Below are 26596 nucleotides of genomic sequence, written 5' to 3'. Positions count from 1 at the left end.
CCTTCTCTAATAATAGAGAAAAAATAAAAGAAGAAAATTCAACATTTTTAACCCACATAAAATTTTATACTTCCTCCATTTGTATCTTATGTTGTTTTAAGCTTTTTATTTTGTTTAGAAATGGCTGTTGTTCTACATTTTTAAGCCATGCTCATTTTTTTCCTCCTAATTATATCATCATTAATATACCAATCATTTTTTTTATTAATTTTACCTTTTCTTCTATTCCTTAGAAAACAAATAAAAAAATGTTAGTGAAAATGTAATACTTCTTAATAATATCAACCTATTTCCATTTAGATTGGATGGGATATGAATTACCTTTTTCTAAGGATGTGATAAAAATGAGGATAAGGAATTTGTAATCCTCATCCAAATAATAATGGAATTTCATTAATGATAGGATGTAATCCTCTCTCACAAATCTCTCTCATATTTTCTACCTCACTTATCTTCTCCTCAAATCAATCTCATTTTCTCTCAAACAACTACATGTTTGATGATAGGCTTAACACATTTAAGTGGTTTCATCTCTCCCACAAATATATCCCATATTTTCTAACTCTTATCTTCTACACAAAAACTTGAAAATTTTCTTTTAGAGTCTCAACATATACTTTAGTGTAATATCTTTTTTAATGAATAAAATTGATACAAAATATATTTTTTTATTTAAAGTTATTAATATTTGATTCCTAAAAATTAAACTTCTCAATTAAAACATAAATTATCTAATATGTAATTATATTTGACGTCGTGATATTATCTAGTCCGACTGAATGATCTAACCAACTAAAAACAATACAAAACCTTTTTTAAGTTGATTTCTAAGTCGAATTTCATATAATTATTTCACGATTTCCCAAACTTGTAGACCTCGTCCATAAGTTTCCTAAATAACTATATTACTTGCAAAACATATATCAAACTAAACTTAGCGCCACTTAAATTTTCCATAAAAAATCATTTGGTATGGAGCAGAATAAGTTAGAAAAACACTCAAATAATCATAGACATATTCATAATCAATTTGTACACAAGTAAAAACACAGAACGCTATGACCATGTAACTCAAAAAACAAGCAAATAAAATGGTAGGAAACCACTGTAAAGCGAATATGTATGAGCATTGAATATGATGAGTTATAAAAAGGGATGGTATACCTTAACAATGAAAAGCAAACGAAGGAATTGATGTGAAAACGTGTAGGAGGAGTTATTATAGAAGGAAAAGTCCCACCATTCTTTGGCAAGAATGTTTCATTTGTAGGTATGAAAGAGGGAGAAGGATTCGGGAATAACAAAGGATTAATAAATCGAAAAAACAAATGATTGAAGAAAATGGGAAAGGTTTTGGTTTTTCCAACAAAATATATGTAAAAATAGTGACAGCTGTGGGATTTGAACCCACGCCCTTTCGGACCAGAGCCTAAATCTGGCGCCTTAGACCACTCGGCCAAACTGTCAACTTGTTATTATGTTTGTTCAATAAAGATTACTTAACTAATGCGTATCCTAAGTTGATTCTGCTCATCAAGAATGAATGTAATTTGAAAAAAACTTAAATCATATTATTTATTTTACAACCAAAATATTGAACATTGATAAGCGTTACATTGATTTCTAACTATTTTCATAAATAAAAATGATATGAGGAGATAAATTTTAACATTTTGAAAAAATCCTTGAATTTTTTAGTACCATTGTTTTGTCAGAATCTTCCAGTACACGATCCCCAACCCATGATAAATTCCTTTTCTCCTTCCCAATTCAGGCTTTTGACAAAAAAAATCCAGTGTTTTCTTGTAGTGCAAAGGAGATTAGTCCGATGAGATATTCTCTCGCAAGGACCAGAAACCTACTTCGATTTTATGACGAGGGGACGATCTCTTTTCCTGGAACCACCCATCTCATTCTCATTCATGCCAAGGACATGAGAACTTTACTCACTCCTTCATATTCAATTGTTGTAACCGTTAAAACTGATCCATCAAAGAAAACACCTCCAAGAATTAATCATGATGTTGGGGTTCAACTTGAATTGGTATATACGTCTTGGCATTGTTTCACTTTGCATACAAAGTTTTAAGCATTTCACTATTTACGTGCTTTGTTTCAGAAAATGCATGACAGAGTGTGTGTTTTTGGACAACCATGTTTCATGGGTTTTGTTGAGGAACTAAGGCATTAGTTATAGTCTTGTTTGAGAAAATGTTGGAAGTTAAAAACTTAAAATAGAGGTGAATGATGCTATGGTGATGTCTGTTTTAGAAGCATGTAAACAAATTGAGTCACAAGGATAGTATTATGGGGGAGGAGAAATAATTAACCAAACAAGGAGTCTGTCTCACAAATGATTTCCTTTTAATTCTAAAGTTCTTCAACCAAACACAACAAAAATCACTGTAAACGTTAAAATAAAATTTTCATTTTAAAGCAAACCAAAGTTCTGCTTCTATACCCTACAAACTGTAAGATAAACAATATATCCTGCAAGTATAGTGTATGTATACAAGTCTCTCTGTACAATAAAAAAATTCATGGGCATCAACATTTTCTTGAATGCATTCCTTCACAGAAGAAGAAAAAGGAAAAAGAGAATAGGTATAGACATACAGGTCATATAAGGTTAGAAATAATATGTTGCTATGGGTACACAGTAGAGAGGTTGTAGCCAGAGATGAGTGAGCTAATAGCAAAGGCAATAAAAGCAAGGAAGGACAATCCAATTGAAGCACTAGCCATCTCTGTGAACTCATCTTTTCCCCAATTTGATTGCCAGTCATCAACCCGGGTCGCCGCAGATGATGATGCTGATATCAGAAGATAAGCCAGTACCTGCCCATCAATTTAACACAAATATGTTAAACCATTTCGAATTTTATATCGCAAGGTATTTGTGATTTACCTTACACAAGAGAAAAAGCTACTACGAAAGTTGCCCATTGGTTGTAAATATAATACTCTACAATAAATGATCAGTTTAAGGCAGAATAAAAAGTAAATTTTTACATAAATTGAAGCAAAACTCAAATGGAATTGAGTTTTAGTGTACCCTGACTTGCCTGATCCATGAAGAAATCAAAGTGATAGCGCAGGTGGTGATTGATCATGTGTTTCCCTGTGACTAATTGGTAGACCAAATCACATGCTTGAAACCCTGCGTATGCAAATGCTATCACATTCATTGATAAACAATACCTGCCATATCAATCAGCTTCACCATTAATACAGTCTATACCCAGGTTAGACACAAATTTCGGAAAATAGAAACTGAAAGGAAAAACCTACAATCCAATAACAAGTAGCACTGACAATTTGATATTTTGATTCAAGACTAATCAGAGGAACATGTGTGAGAAGAGAGCCAAAAACTAAAATCATGCAACAGAAAACATGGTTTTAAATTAGTTTCTGCAGCATTTTCCTTACCCATAATAGAGTAGACAAAGCAAGGAAGAGAAGTGAAGAAAGTAAAGAAGAGAATTAAAAAGTAGATGCTACAAAACTCTTTCTATCTATCCCATGTGATGAAAAATAGGAGAACAAAACAAATGATTGTATTATTATTTATTAACATATTTCTCCATCATTATTTTTCTTTTATATTTACATACTTCATATTTATTGTTTAAAAGTAAATTGTAACTACCAAAGAATTTATCTAGTGGTATAAGACTCTACTAGATACCGTTAATGAACAAAATGTTTCGATTCCTGATAGCAATATTTGTTAGGAGGACATTCATGAACCCTAAAGACATTAGTTGTTCCTTACGTAGAAGGGTGGGTGAGAGATATCATTGGTAGTTGCAAAAAAAAAACAAGTAAAATTTAGAAAACAATAATATAATCTTTACATTATAGGGATATTTTTATCATTAAAACATTTATACCTGCCTCTTTCTCTTTTTTTTTTTTTTTTCATTTTCTCCAACTAAATAAATCTATTCTATTTCTAACAGCTTTTATTCCTCCACACCTTTTCTCTCACTCTTTAATGGAACAAAGCATTAGGGTTTCTTAACTGCAATGTCTAATTAAAATAGAAATGGGAAAATAGAAACCTGTACTCTTTGTATCGATCAAAGGAATCACCACTCCAACCTTGAGTCTTATCCGCAGCCATCACCGAAAACGAAATCAGACACAGCACCACCTCGCTCAACCGAAACCCTAACGCTGCCTTACTCGTAATCCCCGTCCCCACACTCTTCGTCCTCACTGGACTCACCACCGTCGCCCTCCCTCTCCCCCGCCCGCCGCCGCCGTCTTCACCGCCTTGTCTTCCCCTTCCCGCAGGACGGTCGAAATTCGTTGCGTTCGGCTGAGGCTCCTGCCTCATGGCGCGGTTCACGACGAACTCCGGCGGCAGAGCATTCTCCGGCTCGGTGTGGTGATTGGAAACAGGAAGTGGCGATGGTGAGGGAGATTGGGGAGGAAAGCGTTGCGGGGAGTTTCCTAAGATTGTGATCGCTCTGGAATTATCTGTGTGGTGATTTACCGGCGAGTTTTCCGGCGAATGGAATGTGAGAGGAGGAGAGTGGGGGTCGCCGGCGTCGGAACGAGGAGAAGATCCGACTTGGAGAGGAGTGTGAGGCGAGTTTAACTGAGTCAACGACTCAGTGTTTTTCGACAACGAATTTTTCATGGTTGTGTTAAACACTGTCTCTGCGTTTTGCGCTAAATTAGAAAAACGGATTTTAAAGGGGAAGAAAAGGAAAGAGGAATAAAGAAGAGTGTGATTTTGGGTTGGAGAGAGTCAGGGTTCTTAGGTTCATGTTTTTCAGTGTAGAACCATGCCCTTTATCAAATATTTCTTTTAGTACAATTAAGGGCATTTCTTTTCTTTATAAGTAAAGAATTAATTTGTGTATGTGATTGTCTGTCCCAAAGTGATTTAACAATAAATTATTGGACTAATATTTTATTGATGTATGTTAAATATTTATTATCACATATATTGTTTTATACTAATGATAACAAAAAATAATAAAATTTTTAATTCACTAACATATTTTTATTAGAACAATAATATATTTTTATTTCACTATTATTAGTGATGCTTTTATGAAATTGTTACAGTGCATATGTCCAATAAGATATGGCCACGTAAAAATGGGTTGATTTTATTTATTTACTTTTTGAAATTAAAGGAGGTGATTTGATTCAAGGTTTTGATATTCATGGTCATACTTGCACTGACTTGGATCTGGTTGCTTAGCACCCTTAGTTTCCTTATGTGAAGGAAGCATCTTCCTTCATTTCTTACTTTTTGTTTTGTCGTTTGTTTTCTTCTTTTTTTAAAATGTATTTTATACAATGATTGTTTCAAAAGAGGGGGAGGATGGGGAAGTAAAGAGAAATATATTTTGCTATTGGGTTTACATGGGATTAGAAAGGGACAAAAATCTACTTCTAAACTATATGACCAATTATACTAAAACAAAAATAGAAAAAAGGAAAAGTTCATTCTAGGGTTGCTAACTGATATCATCAATCAAGAAATAAAACATACATTTTATATTGAAACTCTAATTGACTATTGAATTTGGCTTCTCTAAGTTGAGGAGTTCATTTTAGAGGGGGGATGGAGAAATAAGGCCTACAGTGCAAGTAAACAAGTAAAAAAATGATGTATACTAACTATATATGTACTATGGATGTGTGGCAAAAAGAAAAAAGTTTGTGATCACACAATGATCATGACATTGGTGCTACTTATTAAAATATGGTATCAATACCTTGAGAATTTAGGATACCTTTCTTACCCTTCAAAAAATAATACCTTTCTTTTAACAGGAAAATAAAGAGAAGCTAAATGAGGCTTAACATTTAAGTATTTAAAGAGGGTTTTTATAGTATGTCCATGTACATGATACTAAAAGAAACAAGTTTTCCTATTAAAAAAAACTAATAGTATAATATATATGCACTCTAATACTTTTATTTAAGATTGAGTGATAATTCAATATAAATAATATATATATATATATATAATGATACTATAAATATTATTTTTTACACCATCTATACAATGCATGCCAATTTTATCAAAAACTAAAAGTATAACCTTCCACTAAATTAATGAATAACTACTTTTCCTAGTATTGTAACTACCAGCCCATGAACACACACAACAAAAACTCATTTAAAAATAGAGAAAAAATATATGCATCAACTATGTAACAATTTTATAATTATTATTGACTCTTAAAAAAATAATATAAATAAATGATAGATAATATATTAATTATGTATAAATGTTTACACTTTGTGAATATTACTCTCTTAACAATAATGGGAAATTGAGTATGACATGACAGCTTTATGTTTGCATTACATCACATGCAGGTTAACCTCAATAATTTGGTCTGTTGAAGACTTAGATCAGTAGCCTGGCTAACACAAATAAAGACAAAACATCACCAAGTGGGTCCATTTTCAATCCCAACAAGCTTTTATAATGGAGAAAAAGTCATTGGATTTCTTTCGCGAGTGGACTATCTTTAATCTTTATAGTATACCAATAATAAAGCAATATCTACTTTTTTTCTTAAAATCATTGTGTCTTTGTATTTCTAATCAATTATTTTTATTTAAGTAATATAAAAATATTATTGTATATTTTTAGTAATTTTTTTTTAATTAAGTGATATATTTTTATTTGATCGGGACAAGAAATTGAAACATGAATAGAGATGGATGGTTTCTCTCAATTATGAAGGGAAAAATTCATTCAGACTTTAGACAACCGTATATTGTAAAGGTTCCTCCAACTCTTATTACATTCATTTATGGGAAGCAACCTGCTAAGTGATGAAGGTCTTTGTAATACTTCTCATAAAACAACTTTCATCTCTCTCTCCCTATCATCAAAAGTAGTGTTAGGTTTATACAGGAATCTACCTACAATGGCCTTGAAAATCATCTTTCTCCCATACTTATCTTGAGCCACTTTATGAGCTGACAATAACATAATCATATTCTTTTCTTTTGGAGAGAGCATAAGAAGCATATAACTTCTATTATTTCTTGTCTTTGTAGAGGAAAGAATGTCACACAATTTTGTCAGTCAGCATAGACTGCACAAGAACACAAAAGGATAGAAAAGGAATAAAAGAATTTTGAACTCATTGAACCATTTTTTTAGTACTACTAAGAGTATTCTTCACGTAAGGAATTAATTATTTTCGATATATGTATGTTCCTTCTAACAATATTGTTCGCTCTCAAGAATCAAAAACTTGACTTACCTTTTGGTCTTTCTAGGATCTAGTGGGGCGATGTACCCCTAAGAAAATTAGAGCGACTCTTAAAACTTGAAACCATTTGCCATTACATGCATACAAATAATAGTGAATAATGTAAGTTGTGACAACTGACAATTAATTTGAAAGGACTTTATAAAAAAACTTAACATGTGTTGAATTGGTATATACTGCATAGCAAAAATTTCTCCTTACTCTGAGAGCAAAGGAAAACATATCTTATTTGGTAAGGTATTACCACATTTTAGTTTATGTCATGAAAAAGAATTTAAACTTAGAGCAAATAAAAATGCAATTTAGCTATGGTATATAATATATAATATAGTTGGAGTCTTAAAAGATAACAACATTCAACATATAAAGAAGTCCTACTTCTGAAACAGATCCCAAGTTTTTTTCTATCAGAAGCATAAAATCTTAGACAAGGATTATTATTGTGCTAGATTGCTCTCTTGGGTAATCAAACAATAGTTGATAAAGTGACTGAAAATGATAAAATCATATGAAAAAACTTATTAGTTAGGTGATTGTAAAACATGACCCAATTGAGTAACTTATAATCTCATTAATATCTGGACAAACACAATCATTGCGTAATTGTGTCGGATTAATACACAACTACTAGAACAAGTGTTATTAAACTCGGGCCGGTTAATGACTCGGTCAGGGTACTAGGTTAATGAGTCACTAGTTCAACCAGTGGGTTAATGGTTGGACCGGTTAACTCGGTTTGCATTAAAAATTCTAAAAAATTCATAATACGTAACAATATTTAATAATGGTATATTCAAAATTTAAAAACATTATCATGCCTAATTAAACAATAAAAAAAGAACATTTTACTACTATAAAATGACACAAGTAATTTGATAACATCATAAAAAACATAGGAACTATGTTTTAACTACAACAAAAACATACAATAAGTTTGAAATTTAATTAAACAATGAAGATTTTGTTATAATGTAAACTAACAAATGACAAACATAACTACAAATAAGTTAAAAGTACTTGTTTTTCACTTAAAAACGACATCAATTTGGTTGTTTTTAAAAAAAATATTTTTTTTGATTGACTCGGTCGGTTTAACCAATCCGACCACTCGAGTCACTAATTTTAGGCTTAAATTGACCGAGTCAACCCGATTTGATATAAAACCGATTAGATGAGAGGCTCGGACCGGTTAAATGTTCGGTTCATAGTTGAACAGGCCAGACTGGTCTGTTCGAGCCGAGTTTTATAATACTCACTAGAACCAATGTTTTTTATAAGGTATTAGAACCAATGTGGTATCTCTAGCTCAATTTAATGTTGAATTTGGACCAATACGTTTATTCAATAAAAAATATTTGAAGGATATTATGGGAAGAGTATCATATGTCCTACAATTTTCATGTCTCCATGTTTAGAATGAATCAAATTTTACGAAATAATATTAAAATATTAATTTCTGTTTTTATAATTTTTCATTTTGAATGAATGACGTTTTCTCATTGATTTGGGACATGTGATCCTCATGCGGATACTATGAGGTTTAAAAAAATAAGGATTTAATATGGATAAACTAATAGTGTAAGTGATTTTTATACTATTATCAAATCATTCACTATTGATTTATTAACCATCATTAATTCTCAAACAAAAGTAATTCAAATCAATGATAAATATTATACTGTCAGTATAAAAAACTTTACATTGTGTGAGTGTGAGCGTAAGAAATTTTAAACTCAAAGAATAAACATGGTCCAAAATTTAATTCTCCATATTGATAAGGTTGGTCTTAACATAGGCCCAATTATTTTGTTGTCAACCCAAAAACACGATGAGTTTTTAATACTAAAAGTTCTCGTGATAATTAAAAAGCAAATTTATAAATCTAATCAAATTCATTGTCTCAGATCAATTTGAAAAATCAACACCCAGAATGCAAATCAATGGCAGTGGAGTTGTTTGGTATAAGTAGGCGTGAAAATTTTCACTGTATATTCAAATCTAGATAATTTGGATATATCTATATTAACATATTTAAATAATCAAATATATAATTTTAATATGAATGAGTTTAGATATATCCAAATGATATTCACCCGTATATCAATTTGAATGGATATATAATCATCCAAAAAAAAAAGATTGGAACAATCAAAAAGTGCAATAGGAGGAAAGTAAAGTGTTTTTTTTCTAAAAAAAGTAATCTTAAAAATGTACTTGTGTGAAGAAAAAACTAGAAATACAAATTTGTGAAGAAAAAACGATTTTGGAAAAAAAAAGGGTTTTAAAGTGATTTCATGAGAGAGTGATTTTTGAAGTATATGATTTTGTGGAAATTTTGATTTTTTGAATATTGGTTTTTTTGAGATAACCTTTTCTTATAAAAAATAGTGATTTCTATAAGAAAATTAATAAAGGTTTTTGAAAGAGTTATTTTGAGAAGAGTGTTTTTTTAATAGTGATTTATTTTCCAAAATAAAAAAACAAATGGATTGTCAATCAATCTAATCTATTAAAATGAATTAAAGGATATGTTAAAAACTTGAAATACATCATCTACTAAGTCTAAATATTGATTAAATGAGTAAAAATTTAAATGTATATGGATTAATAAATAATTTTGATGATCCAAGTCATCTATGTTCTTGTCCCTAATTATCTTAATCTAATTTTTGACATTTGGAGATGTGAGTAAAGTCTAAATATTTAGACTTTTGAATAGCTGCTTGTAGAGACTGAAAAAGTCTTAAACGCTTCTTATATTCTTTTTGCTTTCGGTGGTCCACTTTTGAAATAGCTTCAATATAAAAGATGAATGATTAAAATTTGTAGTGAGTCTATAGTTTATGGTCTTTGATGTGGACTAGCCTCATTGTTTTTTTTAGGCATCCGACAAAAAAATAGTTGTATATGATAAAGATTATATGTCTGAAATGATGTTTCATTCCTTATCCTAAGTCAATTAGAATGTTATTTTTTAATATTTTTGTTTTTAAAATTTTTCTTTTGTTCACGTGTCAACATGTGATTGACTTAGAATATGGGATAAGACACTGTTAAAAATATGTGATATATGGTCTTTGATAAAAGAAATACATGGTTATGGAGCAAAATAGATGGTTAATATGTATCTTTATCATTGATTTCAATTTAGAGTTGAAAATTTGAAGTTGAAAACATGGGTTGGCTATCCTACCTCTTCTACATTATTCACAACCCATCTTTGTCTCAATAGTATAGTTCAATTCTCTTTCCATTAGTTGAAAAAGTGAAACATCAATTTTTAAGATATGATCAACATCTCCAAAACAATTAGACATGTATCATATTTTCAGGACTTTTAGACCTTCCATCATAATCGTAACCATCTAGTCAACTTTTTATGTAATTTTGAATTTATTTCTTAAACCAAGTTGTTTCAGGCTATTTATCCTTTACAAGAAAATTCAAGGACATTTATTTGCATTTTCATTGATTCAATGTTTTTGGTGTAAATTCATTGATTCGATTTGAATAGTCAAATATGGGATTAATTATTAGAAATGTCCTTATTTCTTCAACTAATTAAGATCAAACGAAATTCATTTTTTTCCCAATAACATTAATATTGTTTCCAAACTGTCAAATATGTTTGAGGAAATACATATATTTTGCAAATCAATTTTCCTCTAATACCATTAATTTTGTTTCCAAAACATATAATACAAGGAAGGAAAAAAAAGCAAGGATGATGAAGTTAGTGTTTTGTTGTGTCATCCAATTCAAAGAAAACAATTAATGCACGGGGAATTGCATAAAAGTTTTTTAAGTAAGAATTATTCCTTAAAATTTAATTAAGTTTTTTAAGTAAGAATTATTCCTTAAAATTTAATTTTTGGAAAACTAAAAGTTCAAATTAGTATTCAAATATTGTTACTAGACTTATAATAGTAGTAATAGACGCACTACAACAATGCATATTAGCTGTGGAGTAAAATTACAAATTGATTGAGAAGAAGGTAATAAGTAAGTTTTAGAGTTAAAATGAGACAATAATATAATATTGATTTATAAAAACTTTGAAGTTAAATAATAATGACACAGACAAAATTTAACCTTTCCATTTTGATGGTTTAGTGGCAGAGTGGAAATATACTAGAATTTGTCCGGTATATCATGTAAGAGTTTGGACCTGAGTGTGTTTAAAAAAAATCAAAGTCTAAGTTTGACATATTTAAAAGTTTGGTCTAATCTGCTAGCATATTTAAAAGATTGTTATACTATATAATATTAAAATAGGTCAACATATATACAATTAAATAAGCCAATATTCATACTTTTAATTAGACTCTTCTAAGTCTAACAATTTAGTTATATATTTATATTAAAATTATATATATATATATATATATATATATATATTACTATATTAAAATTGTACATTGACCATATTATATAATATAACTAAATATGCTGATCTCTTCGGTTTAGTAGGTCTTTTGGATGACTTAAAGTTTGATGTGTTAAAATAAATAAGATTTTCAAAAAGCCTGAATTTGACATGTTTGTAAAGAAAGTCTGGTCTAATTTGACCTATTATAAATTAGGTAATAAACCCCTAATAGGCAGTCTGAAACTGTTTCCACCCTTATCCCTAGTTTTATCATTATAGATAAATACAATCATAATCTAAAAAACATATGTTAATCCATAATGCAGTTCCCATATATTTTGTTGTTGAGGTGATTATCCCATTGGCCATGAATAAAACATTAACCATTTAATCTAAACCCAATCATATCCAACAACATAGAATATAAAACCAAAGGTGAACCTCAAGTAAACTCAGTTCTAAGCTCTATTTTTACACTCCTTGGACATTCCAAGTGCAGGAGTGAGTCTCAAAGTAAAAGACTTAATAGACATCATCCAAGATGAAGGCATTTACCAGAGGTACATATATTATTTCATATACAATTACTATTTTAGTATAACATTTGCACATTATATGTGTAAAAAATTATACACAATTAATACATTATTCATCATATATCATTGCAGTGTAAGTGCATCAATTTTTCCCTCATCTTTTATTAAAGAGTTTTACATCTTTACTGTAGATGTAAAATTTTCTTGAAATTAAAGTCAAATAAAAATTAAACACATAAATAGTGTGGATGATCTAGAGAAAATATAAGAGGCTTCTTATGACATTGGTGCATAAAATAAAATATTTTGTCTCTATAAAGTACAAAATACAATCCATTACACCAACAATAACAATTCTAATAATTATTTTATCACCATATTTAATACCCATAAGCCATTATTGTTTATTTTGTGTGAAGAAAATAAAAGTTCAACTGGTGCGAAACTGTTAGTGGCATTGCGATGCCAATGGAGATTAAAGTGGGTGAGAACTGAATTTCCCAAAACCATTGGAAAAGTCAATGATATTCATTAATTTTGGTCAATGATTGAGTTAAAAAAATATCAAAATTTGAAAAGTATAATAAATGTGAGGTGTTTGATTTTTAGTATTGGATTTTAGATATGGAAATAGTAGAAGAAGGAGAGTCAAGTGGGACATGGGCACACGTTAAGACCAGGCAATTCCATGTGCCTACAATATGTATGTGAAAATGTGCAAGAGAAGAACTACATGATTAACAACATCAACTGAAACATCAAAACCACAAAAAAATCTCATTTTTTTTCTGATTTTTTTACCCCAGGACAATAATCATCATACCCAGATAGAGAAAAGAGAAGAGACAGAGAAAGGGTTGAAGATTCAGAATCAGAAGAAAAAAATGAAGGAAAACAGTGATGGGTTTGTGAGGGCAGATAAGATTGATTTGAAGAGCATAGATGAACAACTAGAGAGGCATCTGAACAAGGTTTTGACATTGGAGAAGAAAAAGCACATAGAGGAGGAAGATGGTAATCGTGTTCAAATACACAGTGGCAGTGCCAGTAATTCTCCTATTGCTGCTACTAAATTTAGAAGTCCCTTCAAGAAGCAGAGACAGGAGTGGGAGATTGATCCTTCTAAACTGATTATTAAGAGTGTTATAGCTCGTGGCACTTTTGGAACAGTGCACCGTGGTATCTATGATACTCAAGATGTTGCTGGTAAGTTTAATGTTTCTTTGTTTTTTAAATTTTAGTTTGTGTGGAACAATTTTACTCATCAGATTCAGATGCTTAATTTGCCTCCCAACAAGGTTAAAGGAGCAGGAGTTTATTTTAAAATTTATTTATTTTTTCTCATGATTTTTTTGTCATTATTGTTCAAAATCAATGTTTTTTTCTCTCTATTTAATGTAGACAAATAAGCATCAGTTGATGCAATTATAAAAAAAATCTGAATTTCTTTCAGCAAAATTATTACTTCACTTCCCAGTCAATTTTGCCAATTCCCTTGGTTATCTGAATTCAAAGAGTTGACTTTTACAGTGATTTAGCAATGAGCAGTTTTTTGGATGCATTCCTATGTAATCCATGTTTCACATAAGGAGTGAGGTTGATTATGGGACCCTAGTTGATGTTCTCGGTTTTGTGAATATAATCATATATAAGATGTTATTGTTTGATTGGTTATTAATGTTGTTTTGGTAGAATTAGTGTTCTCCTTTTATTCTTTCACTGACCACGGTTAAGTGTGACTGCTGAATTCATGTTCAGTTAAATTGCTGGACTGGGGTGAAGAAGGCCAAAGAACTGAAGCTGAAGTTGCTTCTCTGAGGGCAGCATTTATACAGGAAGTTGCTGTTTGGCATAAACTCGATCATCCTAATGTCACTAAGGTTAGTTTCAATTTCTTTCCTTTTTGTTTGTTATTGTTTTGTTGTTGTTGTGTGTTTCAATGTAGGCATGTAGTATATGTTAATATTGTTTGCATATACATTTTATTTATTCGGCGGAGGGAGCGAGGACTAACGCAACTCCCTGCCTTTTGAGGTCTTATGAACTTAGATTATCAGCTTCCAAGAAAGTGTGATTCAGTCCTCCTATATAAGTAGTATACCTACTCTCAGTTTTATATGCTCTTTCTTGTTGCATGTAATGTCTTTCAAGGGTGTCAAATGTTTAAGTACACATATTCCTCATATCGTCTCTGATTCTATTCACAAGACAAATTTAATCCGAGGATACAGGAAAGCATCTAACTTTTGATGATAAGAAGTGATATATTATGATATTGTTGTGATGCGTAAGTCATGATATATTAATCAGAGCCTTGAATTCATGAGAATCTTCACTGGAATATAATTTCAAAGTTTGCAGAAATGGGTGCATAAACCATTACCTTATAAGGAGATATGCAACTTGAATTCACTAGATTTTGCATGATATTTACAAGGATGTGTTTTTGGTAATTGGAATTTATGTATTTCTTTGTCTTTTAAAAAAAATCTGTTTGAGGATATCTCTATTCTCTACAGACTATAGCATATCCATTACAATTTGAATAAAGGACAATTAAAGGCTACACCTTTACAATAAAAAACAGAAGAACTCTAATTTCCATGCTAGTTTGTTTACACATCAGTGAGTTGATTTAAGAATAAATATTGATTACTTCATATTTAGATATAGTTTCATTTTGTACATCACTTGTTGCAACTTCAGAGTCCTCTAACTTGAACTAGTCCTTCACATTGGATGATGCAAACATATAAATTGGCATTTCCTATTTGGTCCAGCATCCCTGTTTCCGTTGAATAAGGCTTGTAAATAAATAAATAATCTAGCTTACCAATATTCCTTTAAAACTACTTATCATGAAAGCTTAGCCTTGACATTTGTATAAATTTATGGTGAATCTCTGTTCTTTGGAATAATTATATGGCTATTATCATTTTCTCCTCTAAACGAACTTAAACCTTTTTCTGTCTGCATGAAACGATTTCCTGAATCTTCATTTTATTTGGTTCCATTAATTCGGTATGCTGTGGTGTCCTGGTCTTCGTCCTACTCTTTCTCGTGTTCTATCTTGTGATATTTTGTCGTTAGTTTTTCTCTCTTTATATTCAAAGGGTCTTTTGCATTTTTTTGCAAAGTGTTTTTCTTCCCTTGTCTCAAACAATTTACTTTTTCCATCTTTAGTTCATAGGAGCAACAATGGGGTCTGCAGAATTACAGATACAAACTGACAACGGTCTAATCGGCATGCCAAGCAACGTTTGTTGTGTTGTTGTGGAATATCTTCCTGGAGGTACACTGAAAAATTTCCTAATAAAGAACAGGAAGAGGAAGTTAGCTTTTAAGGTTGTCATCCAGCTTGCACTTGATCTCGCGAGAGGGTATGTATCTATTTTGATTGTGTGGTTTACCAAAGTGAGAACAATAACTGTCCCAAAGTTTGTATAGATAACTGATGAACTTGAAATTACATGATTTTGCAGGCTGAGTTATCTTCACTCTCAAAAGATTGTCCATAGAGATGTAAAGACAGAGAACATGCTGTTGGATAAGTCACGCACGGTTAAAATTGCTGATTTTGGGGTTGCTCGTGTTGAGGCATCAAATCCTAATGATATGACCGGGGAGACTGGCACTCTTGGTTACATGGCTCCAGAGGTGTGTTATCAGTAACTTGTAAAATCCTTTAAAAATTGAAATTATAGTACTAACATAAGGATGAGCATAATGTGGCAGAAAACAGAATGTGAATAAGAGAAGAAAAAATGAGATAGAACATAAAGTTTTTAATTTAATCAAAGAGAAACCTCAAGTAATTGACAGACGATTTTTTATTTATGCAACAGGTTCTAAATGGCAACCCCTATAACAGGAAATGTGATGTGTACAGTTTTGGCATCTGTTTATGGGAAACATATTGTTGCGACATGCCATATCCTGACTTAAGTTTCGCAGAAGTTAGTTCAGCCGTTGTTCGCCAGGTATATTATTTTATTTGCTTCTGAGAACTGCATGTTTTTGTCACCGGATTCTTGAGTGTCAAGGAATCCATTAAGTAATGATTTTATTATTATTTGTTGGAATTTCAGAATCTGAGACCAGAAATGCCAAGATGTTGTCCAAGTTCTCTAGCAAATGTAATGAAGAAATGCTGGGATGCTAGTCCTGATAAGCGGCCGGAGATGGATGAGGTAGTTTCCATGCTCGAGGCCATTGACACTTCCAAGGGTGGCGGTATGATCCCTCCGGATCAGCAGGAGGGTTGTCTTTGCTTCCGCAAACGTAGAGGGCCTTAAGATTTTTATTCTTTAGTCCACAAAAAAAATGGTATGTAGTGACTTTTCACTAGTATTGGAAGAATCAAATTGTATCTATTGGTAAGAAAGAAAACATGATATCAAGATAAGAGGAATACATAGTAGCGGGGTATATGTAGGAGGAGCTAGTGACATATCATTCAATGGCTTGAATATTTAAAGTTGTACCTCTGATTTTCTTTTACTCTTCCCTTTTCTCTTCCTCTTGGTTTGGCATTTTGGATGTGTATTAATTTCTGCTTGGCATTGTTGCCTGATTGACCTTGTAAAACAACAAACTAGTAGGATCTTCATTATATTGCTACAAACTAGGATGGCAATGGGTCTGAGCAATGTATTATCCACTCATTTTTGGACCTGTGCCCACCTTGCTAAGTTTGCTACCAGTGGTTCCTCGGGTATCCATTAGATATGAGGTTTTTAGAAAATATAATAACAATTGTGAGTAACTTATCAAATTGTGCACATATCCTATAATCTTATGTTATTTTAGACAATAAAAAATGAAAAAATAATTATAATTATAGAACATAATTCAAACACAAGTACATAACTTCAAATTATCAATTAAATACAAATCATTTTACTCAAACAAACATAATTTAAAATGAAGCTTGAAGATCAAATATCTAAGATCTCTCCATTAAAAGATGAGTAGGAGTAAGGATTTTTAGGTATTAGGTCTGGGTACTCCATTACCCAAGTCTGCCCCGTTTAGCAATGAACTTTAAAATCACCCACATGAATTATCCGAGAGTTCAACATCATGAACTCATACCTGATCTGCAGGTATTGCTCATGAGTCCATATACCCCCATTCCCATCTTTAGTACAAACTTGCCATCATAATTGATGTTATTAAATTGGATCCATGTGCTTGGTATTGTAATCTCTACTCTTTCCTTATGTTCACTTGAAAACTAGTGATATTTTCCAGAAATGGTGGTGGAACTATGATGTTTGAGTGGCTTACTTTGTTGTACTTAGCATGGATATAGAAAGGAGTAGATGTTTCACAGTTTACATGATTCCTATTTAATTATACTTCCATAAAAAAGAGATCAAACTACTAATGCAAGAATACCTTAATCAGATAACCCAACAAAAAAAAAAATAGATTTTACACTTCTTATAGTTATGAATATTTTACGAGACTCAAGAGGATCCATTTAGGCAAAAGTATCATGTGCTGACATGAAGCATCAACAGTATTCAACATCACATATTCAGCAGTAAATATTATGCCCAAGAGTATTAAGAACTAAAATTATCACGCCCAAAAGTAAATGGGAAAGGAAATCTTGTAAATAAAGACAAGGTCTTGCCTTCAATCAACATTTTTTTGTTCCCTTAATACCCAATTAATCATTAACTGAGACTGATCTCCCGGAATATGATTAGACGCTCTTCTCCCAACAGTACTTTTCCATACACATGAATCTTAGATGGGAAATTATTTATGCACTCAAGAGTTTTATGTTCTACACACACCAGATAAGCTATCCAAAATATGGGTGGGTGTGAAACAAAAAGGGTGTGTGCAAAAACTATTTCCTATCTTAGATGGACCAAGGTTAGAGCAAGTTGTCACATTGAGCTTTACTGTTAGCAGACTTTATATTCAATAAAATGTCACCAACTATCCATGGAAAGCTCAAAAAGCTGGAGCTTTCCTGGAAATACCTTGGGTGATAGGTCACATGATACCATGCAGATGCCAAATGTTGATATTCAGGTTGTTGGCAACTAGTTTCAAACCATTCTTTAGCTTCACGCTGAAGATTCTTGACTGCAATTAAAATCCGATCCTTCATATCTCCATATCTACGGTTATCACGCTGCAAATATGTAGCCCGGTTTTGCAAGTTACCGGTCAGCATTTCATCCTCAGTCTCTGCAGAATAGAAGTTCATTAAATTGCTCATCTTTTGTGCATACATTTCTTTGTGACTTAATGCGGTCTCAAGGAAGACCTCAAAACCCCGAACTTCAAGATCTTGATCATATGCTTCCTCCGCAATCTTCTCTGACCAGACAAAGCTCGACCTTTAGTCCTGATAAGCGGCCGGAGATGGATGAGGTAGTTTCCATGCTCGAGGCCATTGACACTTCCAAGGGTGGCGGTATGATCCCTCCGGATCAGCAGGAGGGTTGTCTTTGCTTCCGCAAACGTAGAGGGCCTTAAGATTTTTATTCTTTAGTCCACAAAAAAAATGGTATGTAGTGACTTTTCACTAGTATTGGAAGAATCAAATTGTATCTATTGGTAAGAAAGAAAACATGATATCAAGATAAGAGGAATACATAGTAGCGGGGTATATGTAGGAGGAGCTAGTGACATATCATTCAATGGCTTGAATATTTAAAGTTGTACCTCTGATTTTCTTTTACTCTTCCCTTTTCTCTTCCTCTTGGTTTGGCATTTTGGATGTGTATTAATTTCTGCTTGGCATTGTTGCCTGATTGACCTTGTAAAACAACAAACTAGTAGGATCTTCATTATATTGCTACAAACTAGGATGGCAATGGGTCTGAGCAATGTATTATCCACTCATTTTTGGACCTGTGCCCACCTTGCTAAGTTTGCTACCAGTGGTTCCTCGGGTATCCATTAGATATGAGGTTTTTAGAAAATATAATAACAATTGTGAGTAACTTATCAAATTGTGCACATATCCTATAATCTTATGTTATTTTAGACAATAAAAAATGAAAAAATAATTATAATTATAGAACATAATTCAAACACAAGTACATAACTTCAAATTATCAATTAAATACAAATCATTTTACTCAAACAAACATAATTTAAAATGAAGCTTGAAGATCAAATATCTAAGATCTCTCCATTAAAAGATGAGTAGGAGTAAGGATTTTTAGGTATTAGGTCTGGGTACTCCATTACCCAAGTCTGCCCCGTTTAGCAATGAACTTTAAAATCACCCACATGAATTATCCGAGAGTTCAACATCATGAACTCATACCTGATCTGCAGGTATTGCTCATGAGTCCATATACCCCCATTCCCATCTTTAGTACAAACTTGCCATCATAATTGATGTTATTAAATTGGATCCATGTGCTTGGTATTGTAATCTCTACTCTTTCCTTATGTTCACTTGAAAACTAGTGATATTTTCCAGAAATGGTGGTGGAACTATGATGTTTGAGTGGCTTACTTTGTTGTACTTAGCATGGATATAGAAAGGAGTAGATGTTTCACAGTTTACATGATTCCTATTTAATTATACTTCCATAAAAAAGAGATCAAACTACTAATGCAAGAATACCTTAATCAGATAACCCAACAAAAAAAAAAATAGATTTTACACTTCTTATAGTTATGAATATTTTACGAGACTCAAGAGGATCCATTTAGGCAAAAGTATCATGTGCTGACATGAAGCATCAACAGTATTCAACATCACATATTCAGCAGTAAATATTATGCCCAAGAGTATTAAGAACTAAAATTATCACGCCCAAAAGTAAATGGGAAAGGAAATCTTGTAAATAAAGACAAGGTCTTGCCTTCAATCAACATTTTTTTGTTCCCTTAATACCCAATTAATCATTAACTGAGACTGATCTCCCGGAATATGATTAGACGCTCTTCTCCCAACAGTACTTTTCCATACACATGAATCTTAGATGGGAAATTATTTATGCACTCAAGAGTTTTATGTTCTACACACACCAGATAAGCTATCCAAAATATGGGTGGGTGTGAAACAAAAAGGGTGTGTGCAAAAACTATTTCCTATCTTAGATGGACCAAGGTTAGAGCAAGTTGTCACATTGAGCTTTACTGTTAGCAGACTTTATATTCAATAAAATGTCACCAACTATCCATGGAAAGCTCAAAAAGCTGGAGCTTTCCTGGAAATACCTTGGGTGATAGGTCACATGATACCATGCAGATGCCAAATGTTGATATTCAGGTTGTTGGCAACTAGTTTCAAACCATTCTTTAGCTTCACGCTGAAGATTCTTGACTGCAATTAAAATCCGATCCTTCATATCTCCATATCTACGGTTATCACGCTGCAAATATGTAGCCCGGTTTTGCAAGTTACCGGTCAGCATTTCATCCTCAGTCTCTGCAGAATAGAAGTTCATTAAATTGCTCATCTTTTGTGCATACATTTCTTTGTGACTTAATGCGGTCTCAAGGAAGACCTCAAAACCCCGAACTTCAAGATCTTGATCATATGCTTCCTCCGCAATCTTCTCTGACCAGACAAAGCTCGACCTTGCTTGCAAATTTGAATCGATTATGGCACGATAAAGTTTCCCTAGTACCCCATTGGAGATATACTTAGGCTTCTCATCCCTCTCCATGAAATCTGGGAACTCTTTTGGTTTTAAAACCCTCGGCATTTCAGCAGGTGCTCCAGTCTTTGCAAAGTCAACAGCCATTGAATGAAGGTTTGCCAACTCTAGACATTTTCTACTCCTAGCCTTGTTTGGTTCACGGTCAGCATGAACAAGGTGTGCAGTAGAGATAGCACCCAAAGTATCATTGATCATGTAATCAACAAAAAATTGATGGATTTCCTACCCAAATATAAACAACAAATAAGGAACTAAGGTGCAGTTTCACATTTATCAATGTTTTTAAAAAAACACATGTAAATGTCAAGTATTACCTCTAATGTCACCTTATGATCCATTACACGAGGCCTCCTTCCTGTGTAGTCCATTGGAGCCACAATTTCACATGGAATCAGTTCTTTGTCCCAGCTTATGAAAAATAAATCTCCATCGAGATCACCCCCAGAGCATTCATTTGGATGAGGCCTGCAGATCCACCAGAAGTATTAGCAACAATAAACATCAATAAGAAAAAAATTGGGTGAGACAATATGGCCTGTCAAGCTTAAATGTCCCCAAAGTTAAAGCTATTAGGTTAAAGTTCATGAAGAGGTTTATATGTAACATGCCCTCTCAGACAAGAGACCTTTTGACTTGAAGCATGAATATTGCACAGGCCCACTCTACTTTCCTTTGGAAATCACAAGATTCTTTAGAAGAATGGAATTGGTTAAGTATCAAACTCTTGGCTACTTGGTATAGAGGCCTTCATACCATGTCAAGTACCAACTCTCCTAAAAGCTTAAGTTGTTAGGTTAAAGATCATAAATGGGTTTATATCTAAGAAAGTAAAACTACAGATAATCTCATTATCATTATCAAATGCCTGCTACTGCTTTAATTTTAGACATAGGACGACGGCAGAACTTAAGGGAAGCGAAAACAGCTATCAAACAAGAACCAACTGGCACCATTAGATGGCAATAAACCAAGTTCACTAATGACACCAAATTGATGAAAAAGTGAGAATATTTTTCCCCGGAAGACAATGATAGTATCTAGCAAGTAAGTGTTGAACATTCTACTATGTAAATGACAAGTAATTGCGTAGCTGACATCCCCTTTTATCTGTCCACCCCCCAAGCTACATCCCTTCTTTTGTTGGAAGACAATTAATGACTCAGTAGTTAATAACAACACATCAAGACCAAAAATGAATATAAGAAAATGTACCAACTCTATCTTGAATTATTACAAGTAAATGATTCATTCGATACATACCTGTGTCCTTTTTGTGGAAAGACAAGGCAATCCCTCAAACCCTTCTCCTCTAATTCTTCACTGTAGATAGCATCCAGGACTCTGACGTCTCCTGGGTGAAGACAAGGATTTTTTGTGACCACTACCTTCCCAACTATTATACTGGTGCAATCATCTCCATCCGCTTTCCTTAAGCTTTCATCTTCAAATTGTTCCTTAGTTTTTTTCACAGTGATGCGAACAAATACTTGGCCATAATTCAAAATACCAGTTTCATCCAAGCAACCTACTAAGATCCTACCCTTGGGAACAACAATTCGGCATTTACTTTTCAAATCAGATAACTGGTATGCATATTGAGCCATAAGCATCATTGATAGGTAAGGCTCACTGTTCGGCTCATAATATGCACGTAACATCTTTACTAGAATGCTTTTTGAATCAGCACCACTTAAACTTACCAAAACATCCAAAGCCGCCTCACTATCAGTCAACATCCTACCCAGCAAATTCAATTGTTCCTGTTGCATTGCCAAAAACACCTCGTCTTTTACCCCTAAGGTAGACAAAAGGGATATAATCTCTCGATTGAGAAAGCAAGGCATTGACTCACTCCATTTAGTGACACAAAGCATCCTGTTGTTGGATTCAAATTTAAGCATACTGCTACGCAATGATAACTTCCTATAGGAATGGCGATCAACGGCAATGACACCTTTATATCCACCATACCGAATTTGAAATGCTGATGGAATCCGACTCTGATCCAATTTAAGCTTTTGAGCAACTTGCCTTGCAAAAGATTGAGAAATTTTTCCAATACCATCTGAGAAACAGTAGTTTACACCATCAGTCGTAACTTCAATGTCCGGAATAATCTCCACATCTTGAGCAGGCACTTCAAGAGTTTGCACGGACGAACTGAACAGCTGACCCATTCTGGCTGCACATTTAGAAACACTGCGAATATTGTTGAAGCATCCCATCCACTCCCTGATATCTTCTGCTTTCACATTGTCGTTAGAAGCAAACAACCAAACAGAACTTGATCGCAGTTGACTAGCAGAGAAGGCCAGAAACTCAAACTTTTTCGAACCAATTACAATCCCATCTCGGAGAATAGTCAATATCCGCTTATATATTTCAGTCCTAAAAGGTTTTGGAAATATTCCCTTTTGCACACAACTTGAAACTGATATTCCCTTTTGCACACACCTTGATACTGATATTCCCTTTTGCACACGACTTGATACTGATATTCCCTTTTGTGCACGGCATGATACTGCATCGGGTTGAAGCTTAGTCCAATCCTCTTCAACAAAAGTAACCCTCATGAAGTCTGAAGCATATTCTGCAAAATGCTTTACCACATGATTTGAGGTTTCAAGCTCAGGACCAAGGCAATAAATCTTTAATGGTGTAATCAATGCTCTATGACAACTCATTATGTTATTATCTGTCAACCTTTTCCGCGAAGAAGGTGGAGGACGTCTACCCCTGCTGCTTAGCACATGTAATTGAGTCCTCACAAATTTTAGGGGCTCGTAACAAGTAGAATCCAGCTTATGCATTTTCTCTAAAATAATGGCTTTAGTTTCTTCATCTAAGCTTCCTAACAAGTCAATCAAATCATCATCGACAGAAGCAAGGCTAAGTTTCTGGGTATGAACAAGGGAATTAAGTTGGAAAAGAATCTCATATGGTAATTTAGAATCTGAACCACACTTTACTAATGGAACAGTTTCAGTTGAAGAGCAGAACTCTTCCCCATCTTCCAGAATGAGACCTTTCAAATTTTCTCTGTAGCGTGGGAAGCTTTTAAAAATATCTGAAGCAAATAGCTCTTCCTCAATTTCCCAACAAAATGATGTAGAGTGACCAATTGACTTAGTAGCTGAGAAGTCAGTTGTTCGCACCCAAAGAAATTCAAAATCCTCCTTGCAGAAGTGGTACCTATCAGCTTTAAACTTTGCTGCTATATTTGGCCCAACTGTTTTCTGATAGATCTTTGGCCCATATTTCAGCTGTGAAGAAAAGAAGCAAGAAATTTTGAAAAGGTCAGAACCAAAAAGGATCACGTAAAATAAGAATAAGATACTTAAGAAAGACTACAGATGTTCTATATCTAGAATCCAACAAAGAAACAATTTGCGATTTCTGACATGTTGCAGATGATAGTTATAGAATAAATCATAACCCTGTATAATAACTGACTGCACAGGCAAATCACATAAAATTACTAGTTCGTAAGAAATATATTATGTCCTGAAAAGTTCATTCACACACTTGAATGATGACACTGACAAGAGGTTTAATAGCATGAAGCTTCTTAAATGATAAAAGCTTATCTTTTCTTGTATTCTTATATACAAACCCAGCAATTTCTTCTCACAACAATTAATAACTGCTCATACACCATCTAATTTAAATGCATAGCCTCAGAAGCCTAGATACTTAGCACCACACAAAAACTATAAAGTATGAATATGAGGCTCAAGATAGTATATAGTGCAGATACGTTAAAATAAATTTATTTAACAAAAAACAAAAATTTATATACATGCAAAATATTTATAGACATTAATCACTACATCATTCACCATTCCACCATTCACATGCAAAATATTTACAAATGACTGTGTATAAACATTTACACTGACAGTGCATATACACTCTTAATACATAATCACTATGATCACAAACCTTGATTTTTTATAACAAGAACCTGAATAAGCAAGATTAGCTTAAAAATAGAAATATACCTTGAATACAATAGCATTGATTTTGGAATCTCCTCCAAAAGAATAACCATGAGCTTCTAAAATGTGATCAAACATGATCTCAAGCTTGTAAAAGTTTCCACCATGTGGGACCCAAAACTCAACCCTTTTTCTTTCAGGCATGACCCAACCTTTAACCCCTTCCCACGATTCCACAACACTCATGCGATCATCACGGACCATGAAACCCGCGTACAAAACGGAGTTACGGACCCTGTTACGGGGAATGCAAGGGCGAGGAACGATATCACCGTAGGATTCAGTTACCTGGAGATAATGCGACATGAAAACGAGGTCGTTTTGGAGGGAGAGAGTAATGGCTTTGGATTTTGATTCTAGGGTTTCGAATTGAACGCGACCTGAACCACGAGAGTTCCAGTTTTCATGGTGGGAACGGATTTCGAGGGCGAAGACAGAGGAAGGACCGAATATGGATTCGAGAAATTGGAGGAGTTCTTTGGCGGTGGCGGATTGAGGAATGTTGGAGACATGAACTGTGGGAAGGGCTTTTTCGTCATTCTGTGACTCCATTGTTGTCACTGTAATTGGGTGTTTCTTCGTTTTTTCTAGGGTGAGAACGTGGAACAGAAAAAGAGTGTTGTGTTAACTCTCACTACTCATCACTACTACTTAAAAGAGTGTTGTATTTCTTCTTCACATGCCAAACACCAGACAAAAATTCAGTCAAATATATTGACTTAATATTGAATAAGATAAGGAAATAAACAACATGTTATTGTATTGGAATTATATATTTTATATTTCAACCCTACTCTTAGTATTATATAAATGTAAAATATATTGTCAAAAGATATTCATATGTAATTGAATATGTACAATTTCATTCAATTCCATCTAATAATTATGTGATATAAATTTCATATTCCAATTTTATCATTTTGTAACATCGCAATGATAACTCTAAGTTACTTTCACATGTTCTTTTATTTTTTTCATCAATGTTCTACACATTCTCCCACTTCTATTTTCTCTCTTCATTACTGGAAAAAGAACAACTTTTAAACATACGAAAAAACATTCAATGATATATTAATTATTACTAGATGCACAACTTTGTATATGAAAACAAGAATGTGGGTTGTGGTCGGTTTCCACTGGTATGTAAAATATACTTTCCAAATATTTGAAGTTCTTCCTTACACAATTTGCCATTTTGTCCCTCTATCTCCCATCCTGTTTTTATTTTATTATAAGGGAATTAAATAACAAAAGCAAAAAAGAATAATTATAGATAGAGTAAAATATTGTAATTGGCAAACCAACAAAAATGTTACAAAAAAATAATTGGGAAATAACAGCTCTATTTTTTTTGTACTACAAATAACAACTCTATTAATATCACTAATACAAATCATATACCAGGAAGTGAGAGAAAATCTTATTTTCCTTAAAGAAGGAATGGACACGTTCTAAGTTATACACTTATAATATTTGTTAAAAACGTGTCCATTCACTTGCACCTTGTGAGCTTAAGTACTTGGCATACCTTTCCTGTTAGCAGCTCAAGAAGTACCACACCAGAGGTATACATTCAACTTTCAAGGTGCTATATGCACCATGAGAATTCACATTGTCTTTTTTTTTAATTTCTTGTGCGATAAAAAAGCACTTTGAGCTTTGATTTTCAATCAACATTAGACCATATTCACCTATGCATGGATCCATATTCTTGCCAAATAAGATGTTGCTTGATTTTATATAATCATGTAACAACATACAGGAAGAAGCTGTTTGA

The 26596-nt window shown here is 32.9% G+C and overlaps 3 protein-coding genes and 1 non-coding gene across 9 annotated transcripts; 1 reads left to right on the top strand and 3 right to left on the bottom strand.

Annotated features, from left to right (window-relative positions):
* TRNAL-UAG lies at nucleotides 1387-1466 on the bottom strand. The gene has a single exon. It is a non-coding gene; the product is annotated as a tRNA-Leu (tRNA).
* On the bottom strand, nucleotides 2471-4780 carry LOC109357411 (CASP-like protein 4A3). Of its 2 annotated transcripts, none has more exons than XM_019601367.1 (3): nucleotides 4068-4779; nucleotides 3066-3201; nucleotides 2471-2838 (listed from the first exon to the last, which is right to left on the bottom strand). In XM_019601367.1, exons 1-3 carry the CDS (start codon nucleotides 4649-4651, stop codon nucleotides 2647-2649), a joined length of 912 nt encoding a protein of 303 aa, XP_019456912.1. In that variant the 5' UTR covers nucleotides 4652-4779; the 3' UTR covers nucleotides 2471-2646. The 2 variants fall into 2 exon arrangements, with proteins under 2 accessions (XP_019456912.1, XP_019456919.1); XM_019601374.1 differs by having other exon boundaries at nucleotides 2662-2838; nucleotides 3056-3201; nucleotides 4068-4780.
* Nucleotides 12651-18996, top strand: LOC109357394 (serine/threonine-protein kinase HT1-like). Of its 3 annotated transcripts, none has more exons than XM_019601347.1 (7): nucleotides 12651-13376; nucleotides 13929-14050; nucleotides 15354-15550; nucleotides 15653-15827; nucleotides 16016-16150; nucleotides 16259-16351; nucleotides 18558-18996. In XM_019601347.1, the coding sequence occupies exons 1-7, from the start codon at nucleotides 13055-13057 to the stop codon at nucleotides 18669-18671; spliced, it is 1158 nt and encodes a 385-aa protein (XP_019456892.1). In that variant the 5' UTR covers nucleotides 12651-13054; the 3' UTR covers nucleotides 18672-18996. The 3 variants fall into 3 exon arrangements, with proteins under 3 accessions (XP_019456892.1, XP_019456899.1, XP_019456883.1); XM_019601354.1 differs by lacking the exon at nucleotides 18558-18996 and having other exon boundaries at nucleotides 12655-13008; nucleotides 13052-13376; nucleotides 16259-16790; XM_019601338.1 differs by lacking the exon at nucleotides 18558-18996 and having other exon boundaries at nucleotides 12657-13376; nucleotides 16259-16790.
* Nucleotides 17803-25500, bottom strand: LOC109357377 (RNA-dependent RNA polymerase 2). Of its 3 annotated transcripts, none has more exons than XM_019601326.1 (5): nucleotides 24823-25500; nucleotides 22082-24084; nucleotides 21136-21286; nucleotides 20739-21043; nucleotides 17803-18532 (listed from the first exon to the last, which is right to left on the bottom strand). In XM_019601326.1, the coding sequence occupies exons 1-5, from the start codon at nucleotides 25369-25371 to the stop codon at nucleotides 18061-18063; spliced, it is 3480 nt and encodes a 1159-aa protein (XP_019456871.1). In that variant the 5' UTR covers nucleotides 25372-25500; the 3' UTR covers nucleotides 17803-18060. The 3 variants fall into 3 exon arrangements, with proteins under 3 accessions (XP_019456871.1, XP_019456863.1, XP_019456854.1); XM_019601318.1 differs by lacking the exon at nucleotides 17803-18532 and adding an exon at nucleotides 20009-20202 and having other exon boundaries at nucleotides 20256-21043; XM_019601309.1 differs by lacking the exon at nucleotides 17803-18532 and having other exon boundaries at nucleotides 20009-21043.

The sequence above is a fragment of the Lupinus angustifolius genome, chromosome LG01 (genome assembly GCF_001865875.1).
Source record: "Lupinus angustifolius cultivar Tanjil chromosome LG01, LupAngTanjil_v1.0, whole genome shotgun sequence".
Lineage (NCBI taxonomy): Eukaryota > Viridiplantae > Streptophyta > Magnoliopsida > Fabales > Fabaceae > Lupinus > Lupinus angustifolius.
This window is presented reverse-complemented; position numbering and strand designations above follow the sequence as displayed.